Source organism: Geotrypetes seraphini, chromosome 9 (assembly GCF_902459505.1).
Source record: "Geotrypetes seraphini chromosome 9, aGeoSer1.1, whole genome shotgun sequence".
Lineage (NCBI taxonomy): Eukaryota > Metazoa > Chordata > Amphibia > Gymnophiona > Dermophiidae > Geotrypetes > Geotrypetes seraphini.
The window spans coordinates 189,722,541-189,749,901 of record NC_047092.1 but is presented as its reverse complement, the minus strand read 5'-3'; the positions used below and the strand labels follow the sequence as shown (position 1 = coordinate 189,749,901).

At 44.5% G+C, this 27,361-nt stretch overlaps 1 protein-coding gene across 5 annotated transcripts in view; it reads left to right on the top strand.

Annotated features, from left to right (window-relative positions):
• The window catches only part of CHRD (chordin), a 147,376-nt gene that overhangs the window by 106,540 nt on the left and 13,475 nt on the right, over nt 1-27,361 (top strand). For all 5 annotated transcript variants that reach the window (XM_033959255.1, XM_033959253.1, XM_033959254.1 and 2 more), the window contains 8 exons: nt 65-181; nt 2,149-2,305; nt 4,889-5,130; nt 10,494-10,607; nt 14,463-14,675; nt 17,431-17,524; nt 20,524-20,580; nt 22,168-22,271. In XM_033959255.1, the coding sequence (XP_033815146.1) occupies nt 65-181; nt 2,149-2,305; nt 4,889-5,130; nt 10,494-10,607; nt 14,463-14,675; nt 17,431-17,524; nt 20,524-20,580; nt 22,168-22,271 (1,098 nt within the window). The remainder of the gene's footprint in view (nt 1-64; nt 182-2,148; nt 2,306-4,888; nt 5,131-10,493; nt 10,608-14,462; nt 14,676-17,430; nt 17,525-20,523; nt 20,581-22,167; nt 22,272-27,361) is intronic.

Genomic DNA, 27,361 nt, shown 5'->3' with positions numbered 1-27,361 from the left:
TCCTCATGAGCTCTCTGTTCTCGACTTCTAACCGGTTTTCCCTCCTGATTTCTTCATTGCGCAGGTTCAGGTGGCGGGAACTACAAGTGAGGTGATCCGGATCACACTGGAGACTAAACCTCGAAGGAAAAACAAGCGGAACATTCTGTATGACTTAAGCCAGGACTACAGGAATGGACAGGTAAGGAAGAGGATGTCTTTCCCATTCTGTTTACTGCTTTATGATAAGACAAATAGGCAGGACATGGTTGAACTTAGACTTTACAGATTTACTTCTTCACTTGCCACTTAAGCTGAAACTAGAAAGCCTCCATGTAGGTGCACAGAGCGTCACACTTTCCATACAACTAAAACAGGCAGGATGTTTTTGGAATCATATCTTCCTTCCAAAATTCCCTTCAAACCGGGGTTAGCTATTTCACTCTCAACTGCTGAATGCCTACTTAATAAGGGTCTTTCTCACACACGAGAGCAAACAGCGTCCTTAATTGCCCTGCCAAACAATAAAACATTTCTCCTAACAGAGCTATGCCCTCCCCACACACATTTTAGCTTTTTATATCTGGCTCCTGAGGAATGTGGATGCAAACAGCACTAAACAAATAGGAACTCAATGCTTCATTCCCTTGCAGACCAACTTTCTCCAACACCTCCCATAAGCAAGACTGCCCTGCCTGTCACACCTCTGTGGGGACTCCTCTGCTAGGCTTGGCTTTCCTTTCTTTGTTCATTAAAGAAGCCTGCCCAATTCATAGTCTCTCTCTTGGGCTTGGGGTCGCTGTTAAATGGCTTGACTTATTAGCCCTCTCCAAGGCAAAACTTCATTCAGGCCTCCTCAAGGAAAACATGGCCTTTCTTCCCTTCTGCTTCAAGGAAAATAACCTAGTTCTTGCTGGAAGACTCCAGGGACCTCCTCCCTTCCTTTCATAGACTGCGCTGTATCACTTATTGGTACATGACAATCCAACCACACTCCTCACCCCAGTTGCTGGCGAACTGAGGGATCTCCATGTTGCCCTGATTGGACTTGGAGAGAAGGAGAAGTAACGGCCTTCTGAGCTCCCTTCCCTCATGGAGTAGTTCTGCCTTTTCTCCTGCTTCTTCTTAAGGTGAGTACTGTCAGTTTTCCCTTTTCACAATGTGTACTGACTAAAGCTGACAACTGAATCCAGATTTGTAGGACAGGGATTATCCCAGTGCATGCAGGGATTTCTAGTCTTGCTTTTCTTAGGGAATGCAATGGGGAAATCAGAACTACAAGTCCCAGCATGCACTGGATAAATTCAGGACTGGATCAACCCTATCCTGCAAATTTAGACCCAGTTAACAGCCTTCGTACTGCACTTAACATTTGCCTTTAGAACAGACTTTTCCGTCTGGGGCTGATATTACCCATGTTCTCACTGTCTTCCTAGAAGACCTGGCTTCCAAAGGTCTTCTGGCTCTTTCTTCCTTCCTTTCCTTGGGAGCTGACAACTTCTGCCTGTCACATTACATATCAGTATGTAGCCCCAGCGTCCCGCCCAGCTTTTTGGGGTCAGGGGGGTTCATCCGCCCTGCACATGGAAAGTTTAATTATGCTCAGTTACTGTCACAGTCACCCCCAGTTCCTCCAGAGCTTGGCCTTAGGCCGGGACTGGATAAATCCGGTAGGCCGGAGGAAATACATATACTGGCATTCCAATCACTCACTCAATCTCCTCTGTCCCTTAACATGAAGAACAGGAAGGAACCATACATACACATACTTGTACAAGCTGGACCAGAACTTCAAAAATCTCTTTCATAGAAACAGGAAAAAATGAAGTAGATATAGACCATATGGCCTATTTCTTTGGTGTTGCACTGCATGCAGAGTCCACTTTCTTGGTGGTCACTTGTCCTGTATTTCAAGAGGTTCTCTCTGTATTCTGAATGTGTGACTGAGGCCAGGTGTTCTCTTAACCCTGAGTGTCTGAGAAGGGGTCCATGGTAATCTGACTTCTTCAATTTTCCCAATAGATGTATTGATATTCTAGGGCTCACTGCAGTATTTATGGTGCATATTTTAGTGTTTTCATTGTTAACCAACAAGGGCCATTTGTGATAGGCAATCTATACATTTTGTAAATAAATAAATACCCAGAGAGCCTGTTTTCTGCTGCTTAGGCTGCAGGAATGTGGGAGCTGATGAATGCACGGGATGTTCACCTGCTACTCCAAAGTGAACTTTTCCTCAGTGTGGCCACCAAAGAGTGTGAGGAAGAAGAGCTGCGAGGTCAGATCCTTCCCTTGCTCTACAGTGGGCTTCGGGCCCGATATCAAGGTACGTGATTCTTACAGGTAAATGAAAGCAGATGCTCTCTAGAAGTGAATCTGTGACACACTGAATCTCAGACAGCTTTTGAGCAAAGAGAAAAATAACCCTTCCTATCCTGAATTTGGTGCTCACGCCACCCTTGTCTAGTGATATATGTTTTTTCTCTAAAACCTGGTCCACTTATAGTCCCTCACGTCTGAAGACTATTCATTTAGGAAGCCCAACTCCCACCTGTGTCTGCAGTAGAGAGTTGCACGGGGATAGAAATCCCACCCATCCCCGCCAAAGTCCCACCCGTCCCCGCGAGGAATCCATCCGTCCCCACCCATCCCCGCGAGGAATCCCCTCTGTCCCCGCCCGTCCCTGCGAGGAATCCCCTACGTCCCCGCCTGTCCCTATAAACTACAGAAATAGTTATTTCATTTAATTATGCTACTGAATTAAAGGCTCTGGTAGAAACCCATTTACAAAGTATGTATTCTTCCCAATTAATATTTCCAAATTAATAAAGTCTTTTTGCTTATTTTTAAATGGGTTTCTACCAGAGCCTCTAATGTTTATAAATTTTTATCAATACAACTAATATACTACTTTATCCTGAAGCAAAAAAAAAAAAAGAATTTTTTTCCTACCTTTGTTGCCTGGTTTCTGCTTTCCTCATGTTCTCATTCAATTCCTTCCATCCACTGTCTCTCTTCTCTCTGCGTCTTCCATTTGCTGTGTTACTGTGCCTCTCCCTTTCTCCCCCCTCCCAAATTGGTCTGGCACCCATCTTCTTCCCTCCGCTCCCTCCATGGTCTGGCATCTCTGTCTTCTTCCCTGCCAGCGTCTTCTCCCCACTCTCTCTTCCCCATTTCCTTTCAGCGTCCTTCACCCCCCATCTTCCCCATGTCCTTTCAGCGGCCTTCTTCCCCATGTCCTTTCAGCATCCTTCTCCCCCCCATCTTCCCATGTCCTTTCAACGTCCTTCTCCACTCCTTTGTCTTCCCCATTTGCTTTCAGCGTCCTTCTCCCCCCTCTGTCTTCAGCATCCTTCTCCCCCCTCCCGTCTTCCCCATGTCCTTTCAGCGTCCTTCTCTACCCCTTTGTCTTCCCCAGTGCTTTCAGCGGCCTTCTCCCCCCTCAGTTTTACCCATTTCCCTTAAGCGTCTTTTCTTCTTCACTCCACCTTTCCTCCCTTTCTCCCTCCCTGCCCCTTACCTTTGTGGCGCTTCCCCACCAGACCAACAACAGAACAAGCCCGGTCGGACAAACCTCCCTGCCCTGTAGCTGCGAATCTAAATTACCTTCTTACAGCAGCTAGAGTATTGAAGCTGCTGTAAGAAGGTAATTTAGATTCGCGGCTACAGGGCAGGGAGATTTGTTGGCCGGGCCCGTTGTCGGTCGGTCGGGGGAAGCGCCACAAAGGTAAGGGGACCTGACCGGCTGTGCACACTCCACCCCATGGCTGCAACCGGGGCGGACCGCCCCCCCCCTTTTGGTACGCCATTGCCTTCTCCCTACCTGCCCTGCCGCACTCAGCTGACCGGAAGTCTTCCCGATGTCAGCGCTGACGTCAGAGGAAGGGAGGGCTTTGCTTAAGCCCTCCCTCCGACTTCAGCGCTGACATTGGGAAGACTTCCGTTCGACTGTGGGCTGCAGCAGGGCAGATAAGGAGAAGGAGATTAGCCTCGCAGCTCGAGTGCCATCCAACCCCGCAGGAACCCCGCGACCCTTGGAGGCATCCCCACGGGATCCCCGCGACCCTAGGGGGCATCCCCATGGGATCCCCGTGACCCAAAGGGGGAACCCGCGGGATTCCCGTCGTCCCCATTCCCGTGCAGCTCTCTAGTCTGCAGCACGTCCTCTGTGCATTCTCTCAGCAGACACAGAGCACTGGGCTTGATGGACCATTGGTCTGACCCAGTAAGGCTATTCTTATGTTCAAATTTTAAGAAAAACAGAGCTTTATGTGGCTTTGAGGGACCCCAGGCTAAGCTCTAAAAATAAAAATAAAATATTTCTGATCAAGCACAATCAAATTTATGGGAAAAAACTTCAGGTTTTTCTAGACAACCCTAGTGAATAAAGATCCATTTGATTTTTCTCATAAGCTTGATGTTCTCTTTCTTTCCATGCTGGATCTTGTTAGCTGATTGTCTTGTTGTTTGCTGGGTCTTTATCTGCTGACATTTTACTGTTACTATTTCAGCACTTAAGTGAGTTATATGCAGACAAAGCAGAGCAAATAAAACTCAATCCTATTGTTATGTTTCACTTAAGCGGTTAAATGCTGAATATCGGTATTACCCAAATAAAGGATAGCCGGTCGCACAAACCTAGATATTTAATGCTGGGGCCTAGACATAGCCAACATTGGATACTGAGCATAACAACTTCTGGAAGAAGAGAACAGAAAGGGCTCATATGGAATGATAAGAGATGAATCATAGGGAGGAGAACCAGGAAGGGCCTTGAGGTTATAGGAGGAAGAGGAGCAAGACAGGAGATGTGAGACTGTAGGAGGAGGAAGACTAGGAGAGGGGCCCTGCTTACTTTCTCTTCTCATCGCGTTCCCTCCCCTCTTTTTCTCTCCTGTGCTCTGTTTAGACTTGCCAGTTCTCCTGGCTGGACAATTTGTGTCTCCCCCAGTTCGGACGAGCTCTGCCGGGCATGCCTGGGTGTCGCTTGATGAGCAGTGCCACCTGAACTATGAGATTGTGGTTGGAGGCCTAGGGAAAGCTGAGGATGGCACACTGCAAGCTCATCTGCATGGGTTCGCGGAGATCGGAGAGTTTGATGGAAACAGTCAAGAGCACAAGAGACTTCTCAAGGGTTTCTACGGCTCTGAAGTAAGAGGCCCTTTCTGTAAGTTCAATTTCAATAGAGAAGAGGTAATAGATACAGTAGAAAAAGTGTTTTGCCCACACAAACACAGAAAATAAACTTGAATAGATTTTCCTACAGTAAGACTAGGGGCTGATGAAGAAATTCAAGAGAGGTTCTGACAATGAAAAATCAATTGTGTCAAACATGCAGCAGCTTATTACACTTGGTGACTGAGTTTAACTCCCCAACATTTAATCTTTTATTTTAGTTTGGTTTCTTCTTTTTACTTTTACCTGCCTTACCGCGTTGGACCACAGCGCCTCCCCCATGGACCGGGAGCACTCGGGGCAGAGCGGGAGCAGAGGAAAACTCATTCTGGGCGTGGGAGCGAACTCCGCCCCTCCCCTCCCCTCCCGAAGGTGCACCGCTAAGCCAGTTGGAAGGCTCAGCGGAAACTCCCCAACATTTAATCTTTTTATTTTAGTTTGGTTTCTTCTTTTTCTTTTTTTACTTTTAACTGCCTTGCCGTGTCGGACCACAGCGCCTCCCTCCACGGACCAGGAGCACTCGGGGCAGAGCGGGAGCAGAGGAAAACTCACTCTGGGCATGGGAGCAAACTCCGCCCCTCCCCTCCCGAAGGTGCACCGCTGAGCCAATAAAAGGCTCAGCGCCTAATGGCGCACAGCCATTTGACGAGCCGTCTAAGGACCAAGAAGAGACCTACCATCCACATCAAAACTTTCTCTCTACCACAACTTCCACTCCGAACAACTCTTTTCACAACCCAGACACAGTACAAGAACAACCACCTAATCACAGAGAACCACACTTCCTCTAATCACCCGCCCCAACCTTCAAAATGAAGCTAATCCCACAAACAAACACCCAGATCATCCTATTGATAATCCTTCTTATCTCCAGCTGGAAGGTAGTAGCAACAACCATACTCAACATACCCACTAGTGCAATTACAAACAAAATCCATCACCCCCAACAGGAGAGTTCCAATAGACAGAAACACTAACCACCAAACAAGCGTTCACATCCCATTTCCTCAGCTTGGGGAAGAAGATGAACAGACTTCCGGTGCAGGTGATCAAGGCCACCAGCGTGCTCGACTTTAAGAATAAATGGGACATCCACGTGGGATCCCTACGAGGGTCGAGTTAAGGAACTAGGTCATTAGCATTCAGACTTAATGGGGTGGGTCAATAGAGTGGGCAGACTTGATGGGCTGTAGCCCTTTTCTGCCGTCATCTTTCTATGTTTCTATGTTTCTATGTAACCCAATACCAAACCTCACCATCATCCAAATTCACTCATCTACCCTAAAATGAATCACAACTGCCAAACAGAAACCACTACTCTTAAATGTGCCTACTTAAATATCAGAGCTCTAGGCCCAAAAACAGAACTTATAAAAAACTGGTTAAAAACGAAAACCTAGACTGCCTCTTCCTCACAGAAACCTGGCTAACATCAGACACAGACCCAAGAATTACGGAAGTCTGCCCTCAGGGATACAAAATTACAGTGGCCTGCAGAGAGAAAAAAGAGGAGGAGGATTAGCAATCTTAATCAAAGACTCCCTAACCCTAAACATACTGGAAAAAACATCCACCCCATACATGGACCTTCTAGCATGTCAAATCTCAGCCACCACACTAAAAAACTCACTAAACTGCATGCTCTGTTATATAACACCGGGAAACTGGGCCACGGTAAGGCCCGAATTTGAAAACTTCATATACCAAAACTCACTAACAGCAGCACACAACCTTATCCTAGGAGATCTAAACCTACATCTTGAAGACCATTCATCCAAACCAGTAGACAACCTCCTTTCTTTCCTCAATGCCTTATGCTTTCAAATTTTAAACCCACAAACTATTCATGAGAAAGGACACCATTTTGACATCGCAGCCTTCATGACCCATCAAACATCTTCAGAAATTCAAACGTCTAATGGTACCTGGTCCCCATCCCTCTGGTCCCTCTCCCTCAGCCACCCTCCTAGCAGAACACTTCAAGAATAAAATTACAAACACCAGAACTACCCTCAATAGTACCCCAGCCCACCTAATTGATGTCACAATACTTCCCACAGAAAATGAATCATCTGCTGCAGACAGAACTTGGTTCCAGTTCCCCAAGATACATTGGGCCGAATTCAACAAACTCTACAATAAGTATAGCCATGCATCCTGTGAACTCAATCACTGCCCACCATATCACCTGACATCCTCGAGCACTAAGTTCCGTACTGTACTCCTACATTGGATACAAACCATGCTCACAGATGGCATTTTCCCGACGGAACTCAGCGAAATCATCATCACCCCAATCCTGAAAGGACCAACAGACCAACCATCCAACTACAGACCAATTGCCTCAATACCTCTATATATCAAACTAACAGAAGGACTGGTAGCCAAACTCCTCACCAACTATCTCGAAGACCATAACTTACTCCACTCCCTGCAATCTGGCTTCAGAACTAACTTCAGCACAGAGTCACTACTAGGCTCCCTTATCGACACATCTCAGCACTGGAAAAAAATGCTGCTCATATAGCTGGACCTGACGGTTGCATTTGACTTGGTAGACCATAGCATCCTACTGCAAATTTTGGACTCAATAGGCATCTCAGATAAAGTATACTCATGGTTTGAACATAAGAACATAAGCATGACCTCTGCTGAGTCAGACCATGGGTCCATCATCCCCAGCAGTCCGCTCCCGCGGCGGCCCCCCCAGGTTCATGACCTGTAAGTGATCTTATACCTAAAACTTTCTTAAAATCCAGAACATACAAAGTAAAATCGGACAAAGAAAAATCCAAACCTTGATCCAACCCCTGCGGCGAACTACAAGGATCTCCACTCTCTTCAACCTATATACGGCCTCTCTTGGTGTTTACCTGAACAAACAAGGCCTAACCTCTTATAGCTATGCAGATGACATCACCATCCTCATACTTTTTGACCAACCAAAGCTCTCAATGACAGACACACTACACCGAACACTAGTTACAGTAACGACTTGGATGGAAGACCACAAACTGAAACTTAACCCAGACAAAACTAAATTCATCCTCCTAGAAAATAACAAATTCCCAACCACAACCAATTTAGAAATCAACTCAATCAATTACCCTATTCAAACCACCCTAAAACTACTAGGTATGACTATTGCCAGAGGCTGGACCATGCAACCAAAAATAAACAAAACAATACTGAAATCTTTCGCAGTTATGAGAAACCTTAGACAAGTTCGAAAATTCTTCGAAAGAACACAATTTCAGCTCCTAGTACAATCTCTAATCCTAAGTATACTGGACAACTGCAACATCCTCTACCTCCCTGCCCTGAAATAATGATTAAACTACAAACAATTCAAAACACAGCTCTGAGACTCGTCTACTCATTGAAGAAACATGACCACATTACAGAGGCATACATTGATTCACATTGGCTTCCAATCCAGGAAAGAATACAATTTAAATTATATTGTATACTATTTAAAACTATAAATGGAGACAGTCCAATCTACCTAAACAACCACTTCATCCAAACTACCTCTACCAGGCATAGAAAAACACACACCCCATTCACATACCCCCCAATCAAAGAAGTAAAACGGAAAAAACTATACGATGGCCTACTAGCCACTCAAGCAGCAAAACTAGATAACCAAATCTCCAACCTATTGATAACAACCCAAGACTACAAGATGTTCAGAAAGGAAATAAAAACTATACTCTTCAAGAAATCCCTGAATAAGGCTTAAAACCACGAATACCTTCCTTCTTACCATCCTCTCCTTAACCCCTGATCCTACCTGACCCACTCTTGGAAACAATCTTTGATCTAACTTTGTAACCCTCCTTCTATAACTCTTTTTGTAATCCGCATTGAACCGCAAGGTAATGGCAGAATAGAAATCTGTAATGTAATGTAATACTGAGTAGGTTCCTTTAGCTTACAGTGCTTTTGACTCCTAGCTCCTCTCACCTTGGGTTCTGCATCCCCAACCCTATATATCGCGTCTGTCTGTCCAAGTTAGATTGTAAGTTCTTCCGAGCAGGGACCATCTATAAATGTCAAAATGTACAGCCCTGCATATGCTTTTCAGTGCTATATAAGTGATAAGTAGTAGCAGCTTCTTAAAATGTATTTGATAAACCATAACTACACAGTTCAGAAAATTTAATTCCCCACTCAGTCACTTGTTTGATTTTAGGATGAGTTACTTTGGAGGGCCATTTTTGATAAGAATCTCTAGGTATAAATAAGAATGCATCCAGCTAAATCAAATCCTTTGAAAATGCATTGGACTGAGTAGGTAATAGAGCCAGCTCGGTATCACTAAGCTGTCCACGGATCCGACCACGACTGCAGAAAGAAAATTACTGATGGGCTATGGAATATACAGTATACAGAGTAGAGAGGGAATCCACACACATGTGAAGAAGCTTCTTTTAGAGAGTGAGACCACTGTGCTTGGAATGTGCCAGGTCAGCAACCTCACCATGATGGCTGCAAGATCCCCTGTCCATGGAGAAGCATGGAGCTTTTAGCTCCAAATCTACAGACTTACAGGAAAGAATACAGGGGGTGCTCAGGCATAGGGTTACCAGACATCCAGATTTTCCCGGTCATGTCCGGGGGTCCGGATGGCTTTTCAAAACCTGGCACTTTCTCCGGGTTTTGAAAAGCTTCTATCAAATCGCCATCGGGCAGGAGGGTGGCCTGTGAGGGCCGTGGCTAGGGCGGGGATGAGTAGAACTGACAAGCCTGGGGGCGGGTCTAGAGGTTCGGATTTTCCAAATGGAAAATCTGGTAACCCTACTCAGACACAAACTTAGATTACGAGTCCTCAGCTGACGGAAATACCTACCATACCTGAACACTGCAAAAGGAGAAGGGGAGATGAGGATAGCGACTTGATTGAATGGTTCTGTCCTGTCTGCTAGTGAGGATCTCATTTTTTATCCAACCTCCTCATTCCTCCCGTAATATCTTGAGTAGACGAATGATCTTACAGGATTGCATAGCCCATCTCACATTCTCTTTCCTAGCACTGCCCTGTATAGGGTTGCCAGATTTCAACTACAGTAAAATCTGGACCCCCCTAGCCCGCCCTCCGCCCAGTTGCACCTGTCCCCACCCTGTTATGCCCCAGTCCCGCCCCCAATCACATCCTAGCCCTGCCCTTCCTGCCCGACGTGATTTAGAAGAGGCTATTCAAAACCTGGACAAAGTGTCCGGACACCCGGACATGTTCTCGAAAAGGACGACAGGTTCGGGGAAATCCTGATGTCTGGTAACCCTAGCCCTGGGTCTCCTCCTTCCATTATGCTTAAATTCTGTGTCTTACCTTGCAGGCACAAGGCATCTTGAAGGACCTTGGTTCAAAGTTACTTCAGCACCTTAACAGGGGTACAGCCTTCATTCAAGTCAGTACCAAAGCACACCCCCAGGGCGAGATCCGTGGCAGGGTGAGTATGGAGACATTGAGCATCTCTTCCAAGTTAACAAGAGGAGGAGGTGGATACTGCCAAAGAAAAGAATGATTGAGTTTAAATAGCTTCGTCTACCTGCGGCCCTTCTTCCATTCCCAGCTTCCACCTGCCTGAGCCATACACTTGATTCAAAAAGTGGAGGAAGTGAGCTAAAAACTAGGAAAGCAGGGGGCTGGGGTTCAAACCACACTCAGACCCCCAGTGATCCTGGGCAGTTTTATAAACTCCCTGTATATAAAATAGGAATCTCTGTGTTTCATTTAGTCAAATTTTGCCAATCAATGAATTATTATTTTTTTTTTCTTCTATTAGTTGTCCTTACTACATGTTTTTGGTTTCTCTGCAATTGAGTCAGTCCTTTTAGTGTGCTTATATGGGCTTTCTTTCTTTTTCAATGTAATTTAAATAAATTGCTTTAGATATATTCATGTACTCTGGCTTATAGGTTTTTATCCTAAAGCCACATTCATATAATATATCCCTTTCCAGAGGCTTCAGTAGGGCAGGTGTACGGAGAAAAGACCTCAGTGTTCCAGGAGAAAAACTCAGGGGACTTCTTAGGAAACACATCCTTGGTCTAAGAAAAACTCCGTTCAGTTATTCTTATGAAACCTATTTTCAACAATTGATTATAAATATATCAAAACCCTGCACTTATCTTTAAAGATGTCTATTTGTCCTCTGATGGGGGCAAGATCACGCGGTGCTGTTTCAGTTTTCAGTTAAACGATATAGCACTGGAGGTTATCAAGAACTGAAAAAACACCGAGTGATCCTGGGCAAATCATACTGAAACTCCCTGTGGGCAAGATCTTGCCCCCAGCAGAGGACAAATAGACATCTTTAAAGATAAGTGCAGGGTTTTGATATATTTATAATCAATTGTTGAAAATAGGTTTCATAAGAATAACTGAACGGAGTTTTTCTTAGACCAAGGAAGTCCCCTGAGTTTTTCTCCTGGAACACTGAGGTCTTTTCTCCGTACACCTGCCCTACTGAAGCCTCTGGAAAGGGATATATTATATGAATGTATGTTTAGTGGCTTTAGGATATTTTTGGACATTCAGCTTGGGTGGAATTATTATAGGTTTTTATGTCATTTCAATCACACTAGAGTTGTGCACTTTGTCCCGAATTCTCTAACCGGTGCAGATTTTATTTAGGCAGCGGTAGGCGCCCAATCTCAGTAAAAAAACACGGATCAAACAACGTTTTTAACTGAGTTTCAAGGTGCCTATTGGTGCCGGAGTCACACCTCCGTAGGTTCTGTAGGCCACCTAATGCCTCTGTGAGCATGACTAATGCCAGAAGTGGTATTCAATTGCTTAAAGCACTACGTAGGTGTGATTCATGACAAAGACAGACCTGGAAAACCTTGACCTACATTTCCAGTGCCTGTCTTTCTCGGAGGTACGAATCTTTATACAGCACCTTCTTGTGATTCACAAGCGATCGGTGGCCATTTTTTAGGTGTATAGAGAATCCGGGTCTTGGATCTTCACTCCCCCCCCTTTTCTTAAACCACAATATCGGTTATTAGCGCAGGGAGCCGCGCTAAATGCTCCGCACTGCTCCCAACGCTCTTAGGAACTCTAGGAGCATTCAGCGCAGCTCCCTGCACTAATAACCGCTATTACGGATTAGCAAAAGGGGGGGGGGAGGAGGTCTATTTGTTTGTATTCTTTGTTTTGCAATCTGGCTGCTCTTTCCAAGTTTTCTTGTATATCATATGTCTAAATTATTCTGATATTTTTTTTTTAGTGCATGACCTCTTTATTGTTAAAATTCAATATCTCTATGTATCATAAGTTTTAACCTAGACTTTGTTTACTTTTTGGCTCATATTCAGAGAACAGGAGATCACCAGCAATACTGGAAATTCAATGCCGGTGCTGTATCCGGCCATGGGCATTGAATTTCTGGCCTAATTTTGGCCGGCCACTAGCTGGCTTTTGCCATTATTCACTGGCTAAGTCTCAATGGCCAAAGATTTGCCACCCTTTAGGAGCTTGTCTTTAGCTGCCCAACTTCTGCTGAAGACGACTGTGAATCCAAGGTTGGTCTTTGCTGTGCAGGAGTTAAGATTTGGAACTCTTTGGTAGGACAGATACGGAATTGTTGTGAGAGGGGTACTTAAAACCCAGTTATTTGTTGATGCTTTCTTTTAGTCATACCTTTTTTCCTTGATAAACCTGATGAACTGTTTAAGATCCACTCTTATGATATTAATCTGTATCCATGAAACGCTATTAATTTTTATCTCTTTTAGGCTCTATTTCTATGCAAAGCTAAGACCTCTTTGTATGTCTCTTTTATTATGTTCTAAGATTATCTATGTATATTTTGTTAACCGTTTAGTTGTAAATGGTATAGAAATTTTTTAAATAAATAAACTTATCCAGCAAGCAGCTGAATATTGGCAGTGACTAGCTATGTCATGCAGCGAAGCTGATCTGCTAAGCGTGAGACAGCCAGCTGTGTTCTATTTAGACGGCCAGGAGCCGTTCTCGGCCACCTTAAATGACGCTGAAGATCAGGCCTACCTGACTGCTTACAGCCTAACTTCCCCACTGTGGTTAACCTTCGCTGTATTCTTTACTCTTAATATGTAGTTCTCCCCATTTTCCTATCGTTTCTAGTTGGTCATGTATTACTTTGACAGTATTTATTCGTTTCTGTCTCCCCTTTTTAATTATAAATTGTGAAATGCTTAAAAGTTTTGATTTGTGTTTTATCAAAATTTTAATATTTTATCCATTTTTTCATTCATGTTTTTATTTTCATTTGTACATATTCGTATTTAATACATAAATTGTTCAACCTCTGAAGCAGGCTCTTGTTGCCAAAACATGGTCCCATGTTGGGTTGCTGTTGTGATGCCCTGACAAGGATTGTGCATGCAACCTCTGGCTCTCCTCTGGATCCCTTCTGTTCCAAGCTATTTTTCTTCTAGTACTCCTTCTATGTCCTGGGCAAATCACACCTGCCCCCCCCTGTGATCCTGGGCAAGTTCCTTAACCTTCCAATGCCTCAGCTACTAACTCAGGGGCTGATGCTGAAAATGAACTAGGCTTTGACACATTTTCTGAACACCCTATGTTAGCGTGAGCTAACCATGCACAAAGCCTGCACATTTAAATCCCATGATAATGAGGCTATTAACTATTCATGAGCAGAACAGCAAAAAGCTGAGCGCAGTGCTGGGGTTTTAACTTCACATTTGAGAAGCCCTAAAAGATCAAATTGAGCAATTCATTGCAGCCAGTTCATCGTGGGATGTTTCATCACAGCCGCAATGAATCATCCTAGACCCTATGGGGTGGGAGTGCTTGAGGGAGAAGTGCCGGATTGTGGACAGGGAGGAGAGGGGGAGGTTAGAATTTTGGAGGGGTGGGGGGCATTGCCCACCCAAACACTGAATCATAGAAGGCAGACCACAAGGAAAGGAGATTGTTCCCCTCGGTCCTCAAAGATTAGGGTTATCAGAAGTCTGAATTTCCCTGGACATATCCTCCTTTTGAGGACATGTCCGGGGGTCTGGACGGCTTTTCAAAACCCGGCACTTTGTCCGAGATTTGACAAGCTTCTATCAAATCGCCATCAGGCAGGAGGGCATCCGCACATGACCCCCCCCCCCCCTCCATCCCATGCTGCCCTGTGAGAAGGGAGACCCTTGCGGCTCAGGAAGTGACTCCTTCCCCTCCCTTTCTGCCGAGTGAGGGGGAGATTTGTGCTGCTGTGGAAGTGACACCTCTTTGAGTGTCGACCTCCCTACTTTAGAGACTGGTTCAGGGAGTCATTTGCTGTCTCACTGTTCCCTTTCCATTTCAGGTGTTTCTTTCCAACAGATGTGAGTCGGCTGTGCTAATGGTGGCGCCTCAACAGATGGAGCACGAGCACAAACTCTTTGAGGAAGGGAAGACGACTGATCCTGAGGAACTGAAGAAAAATCACAATTCGTGTTTCTTTGAGGGGCAGCTTAGACCTCATGGTACCAGCTGGGCCCCCAACTATGATAAGAAATGTTCTGTCTGCAGTTGCCAGGTAAATGCTGGTTCTGACTGGGGATTCTGGGGGTGGGGGCCACTAGTAAAGAGAAATACATGTATCGGGCCCTGTATGAGCTGTGTGTCTCCCCTTCTCTTATGTGGAGGGGCATTTTTAATATGATGTGAGGTTGGACGTTTTGCAGAAAATCCAGAAGGAAACATGACCATTTTCAAAACAGAAAAACATCTATCTTTTTGTTTCAAAAATGGTCATTTCTCAGATGCGATTGTCCTCAGTGTGTCTGTCTTTTTGAACCATAAGTGTAGTGGTTGGAGTGGGACATGGGCCTGGCTGAGCCCCCATCTCTGAGGTTGACTTCTCCACCCTCTGGGCTACTCCAGGATCCTGCTTGCTGTTCTACTAGTCATAACAGGCAGGTTTCATTCACATCTTTGGAGGGTGGGAGGGAGTCAGTTACCACTGGGGGAGTAATTTCATCCCTCCAGTGGTCTTCTGGTCAGCTTGGGCACAGGCTAGCCCCAAACGTTCAAAATGCTGAAAAATGTCCAGACAATAAGCCTGCCCTAGTTCCACCCAAATCATGCCTCCAACACACCCCCTTCAGATTCAGATGCACTGCAGACAACTACCATAGAATTTGTCTAGAAAATGGGCTTCGAAAATAGCAAATTGGAAGGGTTTGGTGAGAACGTCCAACTGCCCTTTATGGACATCCCTCTTCTTTCTTTTGCACCCCTTCTCATTTGGAAAAAAGGTATGTATCCCCTTCTTTCTTTACTGATTGTCTCACTCGTCTTCCCTCTCTCTGCTTTACTTGGCGTTCGATGCAGGAACCATTACTCGATGCTTGGTACATGTAAATGTTTTGCTTTCAAGTTCAGTAACCAAAAAGTATGGTCAAGTGTGCTAACATGGGGGAGTGCACTGGATGTATGCACACACAGGTCTGCAGTAGTGGCTGCTACATCTCGCAAACCGACTGGCAGAGTTGCATCACACACAGTGGCGTAGAAAGGGGAGTTGGGGGAGTGGTTCACCCCTGGCGCCGTCTTGGTGAAGACACAGGCACCACTCCCCCCTCCTTCCCTGCCGTGTGTGCATGCCAATTCCCTTCCCCCATACCGCTGTAACATTCCTGGTGCGAGCAGCCACCCCCAATCTGCTGCCGCCCAGCATCAGCTCTTCTTCTGACGTCACTTCCTGGACCCGCGCCTAGGAATGACATCAGAGGAAGAGCTGATGCTGGTGCGACAACAGGTTGGGGGGTGGCTGCTCACGCCAGGAATGTTACAGAGGTATGGGGGAAGGGAGGAGGCGGGGAAGGAGCGTGTGGAGGTGGAAGGGCAGAGAAGAGGGTAGGAGAGGGGTGCCTCTCACCTCATAACACTACTGATCACACATCTCTGCACGTATTTATAAAGAAAACATCCTTCCAGCCTGTGCATAGATCTGTACGTGTAAATCCGGGTGCAATACAGAGGTCAATATTTAAAATGGCCAGGAATGGCTTCTGGTTGTTTAAATTGCTTGTCCAGGATTAACCAGGTATATTCAAAAGCCTTAACTGAACTGTGCTGCTAAAAATGTTCAGTTAGGACCATAGTCTAAAGCCAGCATCTAACTTAAGTGCAAAACACAATAAAAGTGTTTTTAAAAACTGTAGGCGCCGGTTCCTTCATTGCAGATACGGAGGTGCTTTACAAGGCCTAACGTAGCGGCTACCGGCATCATCTGTAGAATCTGTCCCCTAGTGCCTACGTTGAATCTGGCCTACTTTGTGGGCTTTCAACTGGCAAAGATAACGGCATAAACGGGAGCGTATAAGACACAGCAGCAAGAGTCCCTCCTCTTACTGGGGGAGGGGGATTGGTTTTAATTAGTTCTAAATATCACACTTAATTGGCGATGTGTTATCCAGCCCAGTATGTTCAGTGCTGGTGCCCAGACATGGTCCAGGAATAAAGCTGGCCCTGCGTAGCAAAATACCGAGTGGCGCTGGCTGAACCTCAGGAGCCACAGTTTTTAGTGCTTAGACCCGTGCGAGTGTGCCGTTCTCAGCGCACTTCTCCTTCAAGTCTTTCTCTTTTTGTTGGGGGTTTAAAAATCTGTGTTTTTTTATGAAAATCAGAAAAAGTTGCAGGTTTTACATGCATACATTAAAGAAAAGAAACAGGCATGAAATCCCCACTAAAGTGGCTGCAGAAGCATAAATGAATCTTTTATGTTTTTAACATAAGAACATAAGATTTGCCGCTACTGGGTCAGACCAGTGGTCCATCGTGCCCAGCAGTTTGCTCACGTGGCGGCCCTTAGGTCAAAGACCAGTGCCTTACCTGTGTACGTTCCGGTTCAGCAGGAAATTGTCTAACTTTGTCTTGAATCCCTGGAGGGTGTTATCCTCCGTTCTAGTTTTCCACCACTCTCTGGGAGAAGAACTTCCTTATGCTTGTATGGAATCTATCCCCTTTTAACTTTCAAGTCCTGATGTTGAGCTCAGATATTTGGTCTTCTGTACTTTCTCCACATCTCCACTGAATAGTCATTAGCTGCATTAGCAGGGATGTAAATGTGCCAATCTCTACACAAGGCTTTGCACTTGCTTAGCTTATGTGTAAACTCATTTTTGCATTGTGCACCCACGCTCAAAATCTCGCACATTTTGTGGCATTGGCATCTGGGATGGTGTCTCTCCCGCCCTTTATGTTAATGACTGAATTTCAAGAAGATCAGGAGAGAGCTTGTTCCATGGATAAGTGCACAAATGGAGAATTTTCTTCTTCTTTCACAGAAACGAACTGTGATTTGTGACCCTGTTATCTGTCAGCCCTTGAACTGCTCTTTCCCTGCCTACCTGGACGATCACTGCTGTCCTGTCTGTGAAGGTAATGGTCTGGCATCTGGGGTGGGTGGGGTGTATATGAAGGTAACGGACCTTTAACTGGTGAAGCTAGTCTAGCAAATCAAACACTCTTATGTTAACTTTAGCTGGTCTAAATACTAGCCAGTGCCCAGTTAACTTTTGGGTGGGGACCGGATTTCTGGTGCTCCTCTTGTACACATCTGAAAATACAGTATTCAAACATGTACATAACTATATGAAACCTAGTTTTCAAAGGCCAGAACCTTTTTCAGGTCACAATAATATGAGCAAAAGATGACAATTTCAGAATATATAGTTGAGACATAAAGGTCTCAAAGGGAAATAGAGATGGGGGGTTGAGAAACAGCATAAACTGCTTTGCCACCCCAAAATCAGCACACTTGCCCTCTATCCCCTCCCCCTCCCCTCCTCCAGGTCCAGTACTGGCCTCCTACTTCTCTCTGTCCCCTGGTACCTCCTTCCCCAACATGGATTCTACTAACTTGTGGCATTTACTGGCAGTAATTACAACAGGCAGTCTTACTCTGTTGTAACTTCTTGTCGCCACGTGTGAAGAATCCGGTAGAGGGAAAACTTTGGGGCAACCTGACAAAATGATTGTCTACAGTGTGAATAAATGGTTCAAAATAGTGGTGCCCAGGGGTGGGGAGCAGAGGGAGGTAGGAAAGCAATGCTTGACCCAGAGGAGGGTAAAGAGGATAGTGAAAGGTAAGAAGAGCGGCTGGACCTGCAGGAGAGAAGAGGGAGGGGAGAAGCTGCACATGGTGAAGGGAAGGGAAGAGAAGATAGAGGAGGGAAAATGCAAGGGAGGGGAGAACATAAGAATAGCCTTACTGGGTCAGACCAATGGTCTATCAAGCCCAGTAACCTGTTCACATGGTGGCCAACCCAGGTCCCTAGTACCTGTCCAAAACCCAAGGTATAGCAACATTCCATACAGAATCCCAAGGAGTAACAAGATTCCAAGCAGTGGCTTCCCCCATGTCTTTCTCAATAACAGACTATGGACTTTTCCTCCAGGAAATTGTCCAAATCTTTCTTAAAACCAGCTATGCTATCTGCTCATACTACATCCTCTGGCAACACATTCCAGAACTTAACTATTCTCAGCAAAAAAAAAAAAATTCCTCCTATTGGTTTTAAAAGTATTTCCCTGTAATTTCATTGAGTGTTACTGGTACATTGATCATCCTACTTATATGCACACATGTATAGAAAATCAGTCGTCCTGAGTATATACACGTATAATACTAGGTTTACTATTGCAGCTAAACACACTATATTTACACACCTGCTAAGGAGTTTGGCCATTTCAACTAAATATCATCTATTTACCTGCATCCCTGAAAGTTCTAGTTTCCTCTCTCTGTCAACTTCATAATTTCAGTTGAAGTAGTCTGAGAAAAGGATAGTCTTTATCCCTTTCTTGAATTTTCCAGTGTCCTTTTCTAGCTTAATTCCTTTGGTAGAGTATTCCACCATGTTGGGGCCAGTACCAAGAACATTCTTGCCCTGGTGCTTTTGTATTCAATGTCTTTGAAGGAGGCTATTTGTAGACTTTTGGCTCGAGTGCAGAGAACATAGGGGTGCCAAAGAAAGATAATTTAATGAGTATGAGTATTGGGCAGACTGGATGGACAAGTCAGGTCTTTTTTTTTCTATCTTGAAGGCGTTCGTCCTGTTCTTTCCAAGAATCTGTCTTTCATTCTGTTCGCTCTCTTCATTTGCCTGAGGTGAACTGAAAACCATGGAAATAACATGTCCTTCCTTTAGGGACAACAGTGCTCTGTTACAAACTGATCCATCTCTATTCTAGATATCCATCATCCTGTATATCTTCTTCCCTTCAAATAAGATTGGGAGATAGCTTAGGTCTCCAGCCAAATGTTGCAGTAGTATTTTCACCAAACTACGGCCTTCTTTATCAAGCCAACTTCATCCCAAATCATCAGGACCTACTATTACAGCTTCTTCCCCACTTTAGGACATACATAACATCTGAAATGTGTCCTGGCTAATATGGAGAGCAGAATTTCTTAGCTTGCAAGTCCTCCTCAGCCACTCTAGGTGGAGAGAGTCCTAGCAGTGAAGGGGTTTATCTGTAAGTCCAGGTTCTCTCAGTATCAGTCTGTGTCTGGTGTTGATATCTCTGAGCATGACTGCAGGTTGTGGTAATATAGGTGGGGGGGATGGGTGTTCTGGTAACATAGGGGAATGTTTGAGTGAGAGTGTATCTGTGTCTGATTGTGTGCAGGTTCTGGATTAGTGGCAGATTTTTTTTCCTTTTATGAAGTGTAAAGGATCAAGGATTTGATATCCCACCTTTCTGTGGGTACAGTCAAAAGTACTATGCAAGAACTTTTCCTGTCCCTAGTGGGTTCACAATCTAAATTCTGTCCCTTTGGTAATGGGGGGGTTCAGTAACTTGCCCGGGGTCACAGGGAGCCGCAGCAAGAACTGAACCCAGTTCCCCAGGATCTCAATCCACTCCATTAATCATTAGGCTCCTCCTCTAGTCAGAAAAAGTCGATCTTTGATTGATACAAGAGGTGGCAATCTACAGGGGGTGATGTAAACCCACAGTGGTAGAAAAAACACAACTTATATCTTCATACCGCAGCTGCCCCCTCCCCCTCAGTCCTTCAGAAATGCCAAGGAGGCCCAATTTATGAGAGAGGCAGTTTTAGGACATTAATCCAGTCCTGACTCCACTCCATCAGCTGGAGATGCTTTAATAAAATTAAATATATAAATAAACCTCACCTCCTCGTGATAAGAACTGTGAGATTTTGCAGCTTTTATTGCAAGATTGGAGCTGCATCTTATCAAATCATCTCGGTTGCTGAGTGGAGGTTCTTGGCTCCCAACGGGGGTGGTGGAGATTCAGCACCCTTGATGCTGTGTCTCTAAGTTTTCTTCATTATATTTTCCTTTAACTGCCCTGTTTGATTAGCTTTTCACTTTTTAACCTGTCTCTGGATCTCCTTCTTCATTTAACAGAGAAGAAAGATAGCCCTGAGCTGAAGGAAGCAGAGAAGCCGGAGCTTTCTAGTGAAGGTGAGTCCTTCCTGGCTTTGAAGTGGCTCTGTCTCTCTGATATCTTACATACTCCAAATTCATCTCTGGCCTGCTCCAAGATGCCTGAGTTACAACCGGGGACTGCTCGTGGGTGCAACATTTCATTCCTACATCTCTACTGCTTTTAATGCTGCTGAAAAATAGTCTATCCCTGGGAGAAGGAAAAGTGACATGTGTCTATGCAGCCCCCGAAGAGAAGGGGAAATTAGTCTTTGCCTTGAAAGTCTCTCTCTGGAGAAGGGATAGTGGAAGCCTGCCTCGGCGTCTTCACAGAGAAAGGAGTAGGAAGCCTGTCTCTTGGAGCTTCTGCCAGGTTAGAGTGATAAGGAGTTGTTAATGACTTATTGGGCAGAAGGAACTGGGGGTCTCTGTTTCTTCAGCACAGTGACGGAGTCCTCAGTTTGGAGGCTGAACTAAGAGAAAGATTTTCAAAGTTGGTGAAATAGGTGGAAAGTAACTCAGCTGTTTGGAAAGGCTGAAGCAGAGATCCAGTGGGGACAAGGGGAGCAGATTGTCTTAGGGTGCACAGAATTCCCCTCTCCTTTCACCCCCCCCCCCCCCGAACCTGTACTCTCAACCTCACACTATCATGTGCTTTTTCTATGTCCAAGGGTGTAGGCTGACCATGTAAGTTGATAGTGTACCAAAACATTTGCTGCAGCTATGTGACTGGAGAACAAATTAAGCATATGCTATTTATTTAAATAAGAAGAATAATGTGCTGCTAAGTTCACATCCTGCCCAGGGAACATCTCACAGGTCACTGGTGGGTATCTGGGTGTGTGTGTGTGGGGGGGGGTGATGTTAATTCTCAACCTCTGCTGTTGTGACAGAGGAAAAACTGCACCAGCAAAAGCTGACAAATGGCTCGTGCACCCTCAGGTCTATTCTCCCCCACCCCAGCTCAGCTATGGTTCAAATGGCCTCATTTTTTCCTTCTCTAGACTTTGATGGCATCTGAGTAGCTCTCTTCAGACTGGAGGTAGTGAATTAGCAACAACAGCAAGGGGAGAGGTTTCTCCAGGTGCCTGGTCTGGCTTGGCTTTCCCAAGCCTACTAGGCGTCTAAGTTGGTGAGCTAACTCCCAAATTCATGATTTTTTCATTACAGGAGGAATATCGTTAAGAAGCACTCTTTCCTGATAGTGGGTATGTGCATGGTTCACGCATGTGTGCACTGTTGGAAAAGAGTTTGCAGTCTTTCTGAAGGAGTGTGCCCTTTTGGCAAATGACACTGTCATTTTTGGAAACGCGACACACAACTACACTGGACATGTCGTTTCAAATGAATGCAGAGTTCTACTGCTCAGTGGTGCACTTAATTGCCCAACTAGGCCTTAATCTGACCAAGACGTGCTTCCTAAACGGAGTGCTTATCATTTTTATGAAAATGTGTCTGTAAAAATGTAACTCCTGAGATGCAAAATGGTTTGTTGCACTGCAGAGCTGTCGTAGGATCTCCTTGAGAAATGGACATGGGAGTGTGTGTAGCTGAACTCTTGCGGGTGGGTTGAGCTGGGTTTATTGGTGCTTTTCTTCTGAACTCAGTTTGAATCCCTTCTTTCAGGCTGTTATTATGATGGGGACAGAAGCTGGAGAGCAGCCGGCACCCGATGGCACCCTGTCGTACCTCCTTTTGGACTTATCAAATGTGCCGTTTGTACTTGCAGGGTAAGTGCTTCTGTTATGCAGCCCCAAATCCAACACTGCCCCTACCTCTTGGCTATGGTTTTTCTTCTGCTGGGCCTAATGGTTATAGCTGTATGCTAGTGAGAACCAGGATGCTCCATGGAACACTGGAAGTAATGAACTAGGACACGTACACCTGGAATTTTACAAAAACAAATTATATTACCCTTTCTCAGACTTGGAAGCACTGCTCTGCCCCTCCCCCGATCCAACAGGGGATAGCGATGAGCACAAGGAGATGCCGGGACCGCTCCAAAACCAGCGGCAGACAGCAGAAGCAGCGGCGGGGTACTTGAGAGCATGGCTCCGCCCCTCCCCCGATCCAGCAGGGGATAACGGTAAGCACAAGGAGACGCCGGGGCAGCACCGAAGCCAGCGACAAGCAACAGAATCAGCAGCAGGGACTTAAGAGCACAGCTCTGCCCCTCCCCCGATCCAGCAGAGGATAACGGTGAGCACAAGGAGACGCCGGGGCCACACCGAAACCAGCGGCAGGCAGCAGAATCAGCAGCAGGGACTTAAGAACACAGCTCTGCCCCTCCCCCGATCCAGCAGGGGATAACGGTAAGAACAAGGAGATGCCGGGGCAGCACCAAAGCCAGCAGCAAGCAACAGAAGCAGCGGTGGGGACCTAGGAGCACAGATCCGCCCCTCCCCCGATCCAGCAGGGTTCTATACCATACTAGATATGTTAGATACAATGAGCTTCGCATCTTGCACCACCATAAGAACCACACTTTTAAGTTATACACAAGTATCTTACGGGCCGCATCAAGGCAGAGGAAGATATCTTCTTTTTCAAGGTTCCCACGACAACAAGAGGGCATCCGTTGAAAATCAGGGGCGGGAAACTACGAGGTGACACCAGGAAATTCTTTTTCACTGAAAGAGTGGTTGATCGCTGGAATAGTCTTCTACTACAGGTGATTGAGGCCAGCAGCGTGCCTGATTTTAAGGCCAAATGGGATCGGCACATGGGATCTCTTCACAGGGCAAAGGTAGGGGAGGGACATTAAGGTGGGCAGACTAGATGGGCCGTGGGCCCTTATCTGCCGTCTATTTCTATGTTTCTAAGCAATCCTTCTGATACTCCTGCTCCTAACAGACTGGAAAACAACTGCACACAACATATATCCAATACCCATCATAGCATACTCCAGAGGAATTACCCTGCCAAACTGGCATCTCATATTAAATAGAAACACATACTATCAGCCCTTCACTTATCAACCCTCCCCAAAATTAACAACTAGAAAACCAACAAATCCATACAATACCACAATACTACCCCACCAAAGATCACTCATATACCTGAAAACAACGAGCAACTCACCAATAGAATACATCCCTCTCAAATGCGCCTATATGAACATCAGAGCCATTGGCCCTAAAACAGAATGCATAAAAAACTGGATAGAAGAAGATAACCTTGATTGCCTTTTCCTCACAGAGACCTGGCTCACCTCTGATACAGACCCCAGAATAACTGAAGTCTGTCCTAAAAGCCACAAAATGACACTGGTATGCAGAGAAAATAAGAGAGGAGGAGGAATTGCCATCATAGCCAGAGACACATTAAACATACACCAACTAGACAAAATAACAGACCAATACATGGATTTACTTGCCTGTCAACTCTCAAGCACATCACTTGAAGAAACACTCACATGCATATTATGCTACATAACACCAAGTAACTGGAGCACAGCCAAGCCAATATTTGAAGAATTTATCTATCGAAACTCCCTAGCAACTACCTACAACCTCCTTCTAGGAGATCTCAACCTTCACCTTGAAAACCATTCATGCAAAAATGCTGAAACTGTACTAGCATACCTAGAAGCCCTAACGTATAAAATCTTAGATCCTCAGACTACACATGAAAAAGGACACCAGCTGGACATCGTAGCATACATGTCCCAACAGACCTCACACCCAGAAATTCAAACCTTAAACGGAAAATGGAGCCATTCCCTTTGGTCTGATCACTACACCTACTCCTTCAAAATCAATTGGTCTTGTAACAAATACACTCCGACTACTCAACAGACTACCTTCCTCTCACGCAAACATATAGATCCCTCAGTATTCTGGACAAAAACAGACACCATAATCCAACACTACACATCTAAAGACTTCATCTCAAAATGGAACCTGCTAAGTAGAACCACACTAGACGAACTAGCCCCAGAAAAACCTAAAACCAAAATCCACAGAAAATCAAACAAATGGTTCGACAATGTAGACAACTGGAAAAAAATGGAGAAAAAGCGACCAAGAATCCACAAAAACAGCATGGATAGCAACAAACCGAAAGTACAAACAAAAACTGAAAGAAAAAAGAAGGACATACTACTCGAAGCAAATTGGAGATGGACCCCAAGACTCAAAAAAGCTATTCCAGCTACTAAAAGTCCTCACAAACACAACACCATACATAGAGAACAACAGTTCGCCCCCACCTACAGCCACCCTCTTAGCTACCTACTTCAAAAACAAAATCACAAATATCAGAGCCTCTTTCAACGGAACACCCTCACACATATAGACATCATTTCCACCAACAGAAAAAGACTCAGTCGCAGCAGATAGAACCTGGTCCCATTTCTCACCTATAGAATGGGCAGAGTTCAACAATCTTTATAATAAATACAGCCATGCAGCCTGTGACCTCAACCATTGCCCCCCATACCTACTGAAAAACTCAAGCATATTATTCTGCTCCCTACTTCTACAGTGGATATACTCATCACTACTAGAGGGTTATTTCTCACAAGAACTCAGTGAAATCATAATAACTCCAATATTAAAGGACCCTAAAGGAGCAAAAGACCAATCATCCAATTACAGACCCAATACCTCAATCCCATTGTACATCAAACTGATGGAAGGTCTCGTAGCAAAAAAATTTAGCCTCTTACCTAGAGAATCACAACATACTCCACCCCACACAATCGGGATTCAGAGCCAAATACAGCACGGAGACACTACTAGGAACACTAATGGACACTGCAAGACAACACCTCTGTACAGGCAAGAAAATCCTGCTGATACAACTAGACCTTTCTGCAGCCTTCGACTTGGTAGACCACGACATGCTTCTAAAAACTCTCGATTCAATAGGAATCTCAGGCAAAGTATTTGCATGGTTCAAAGGATTCCTACAATCAAGAACTTACAGAGTTAAAACAATGCAAGAAAAATCAGAACCATGGTCCAACCCCTGCGGAGTTCCCCAAGGATCATCCCTATCACCTACATTATTCAATATATACATAGCCTCCCTCAGCTACTACCTAGATAATCATGGCATAATTTCATACAGCTACACAGATGACATCACTATTCTCCTACCCTTCGACCAACCAGAACCCGTCACAAGCACAATACACGATTCAGTTGCAATTTGGATGACAGAGCACAAATTAAAACTTAACCCTGACAAAACAAATTTCATCCTACTAGAAAACAACAAAACTCCAACATTAACTAATCTTGTAATAAACTCGATCTCATACCCAATACACCCTACACTAAAATTGCTAGAAGTCACAATTGACAGAGGCTGCACCATGCAACCCCAAATTAACAAAATAATAAAGGCATCGTTCATGACCATGAGAAATCTAAGAAAAATCCGAACATTCTTTGAAAAGAAGCAATTTCTACTATTGGTACAATCTCTTATCTTTGGGATGATAGACTATTGCAACATACTATACCTACCTTGTCCTGCGACCATGATGAAGCAATTGCAGACAATACAGAATACAGCCCTGAGATTTGTCTATTTCCTAAAATAATATTACCATATCACAGAGGCATACCATGACTCGCACTGGCTTCCAATAGAAGCGAGAGTGCACTTCAAATTCTACTGCTTACTTTACAAGGCTCTCAACGGAGAAAGCCCAATCTACTGGAATAACCGACTAAATCAATCCTCCTCAACCAGACACAGAAGATCCCACTCACTATTCACTCACCCATCATCCAAAAATGTCAAACAAAAAAAACTTTATGATAACCTAATAGCCTCCAAAGCAGCTAAACTGGACAGACAAATCACCACTCTGTTATCTTCAACTACAGACTACAAAGCCTTCAGGAGAGATATTAAAACCATATTCTTCAAAAAACCTATCCAGCACAACCAATCCCAACCCAATATCCAACACTCTATTTACCCTTAGTTCTCTCTAATACTCTTTTATCTACCAAACGTTATTTAAAATCCATAATTTCACCCTATTCTTATCTCCTAAAGACCTCCACTTCCCTTTGGTAACTCTTTACCCAACATATATTACCTTAAAAATTCTATATCATAGCTTATTCTATTCCTTCAAATTTTGAATGTAATTTTTGTTTTAGTTTGGATGTAATCTGCCTTGAACCGCAAGGGAATGACGGAATAGAAATCACTAATGTAATGTAATGTAATGTATGGTTTTGTCGAGACTTGATTACTGCAATGCCCTGTACCTTGGCATAACAAAAGCAAGGTGTAGGGCATTGCAGGTCATAGAAAATGCAGCAGTAAGATTGATAATGGGATTGGCAAAATATGATCATATTTCGCCATCTCTTCAACAACTGCATTGGTTACCAGTCGCCTTCAGAATACAATATAAAGCAGTAATGATTTGCCATCAATTCTTGTATGGAAACAGACCAAAATTGTTTAAAAATAATATGCTTAGCTATACACCAAACAGATCACTACGTTCTGAGAATTTAGCTCTACTGAAGACAAATGTTAACCCAAGGCTTGTTGAGACTGGCAAAATGACTTTATGCTGTGCAGGAGTTTAAATATGGAACTCTTTTGCAGGCCAAATACGAAACTGTAGTGAAAAGGGTATGTTTAGAAAATTACTCAAGATGCAATTATTTGTAGATGCCTTTTTTAGCAAATAATTTTCCTCTTTGCACAGTTGATGAATTATTCATGACGTTCATTATATGTTAATAGTTTGTAGATATGATTGTTTGTGTGGCTGTTTTATTATGTTTTTACCAAATTATATATGTAAATTATGTAAACCGTTTAGTTTTAAACGATATAGAAA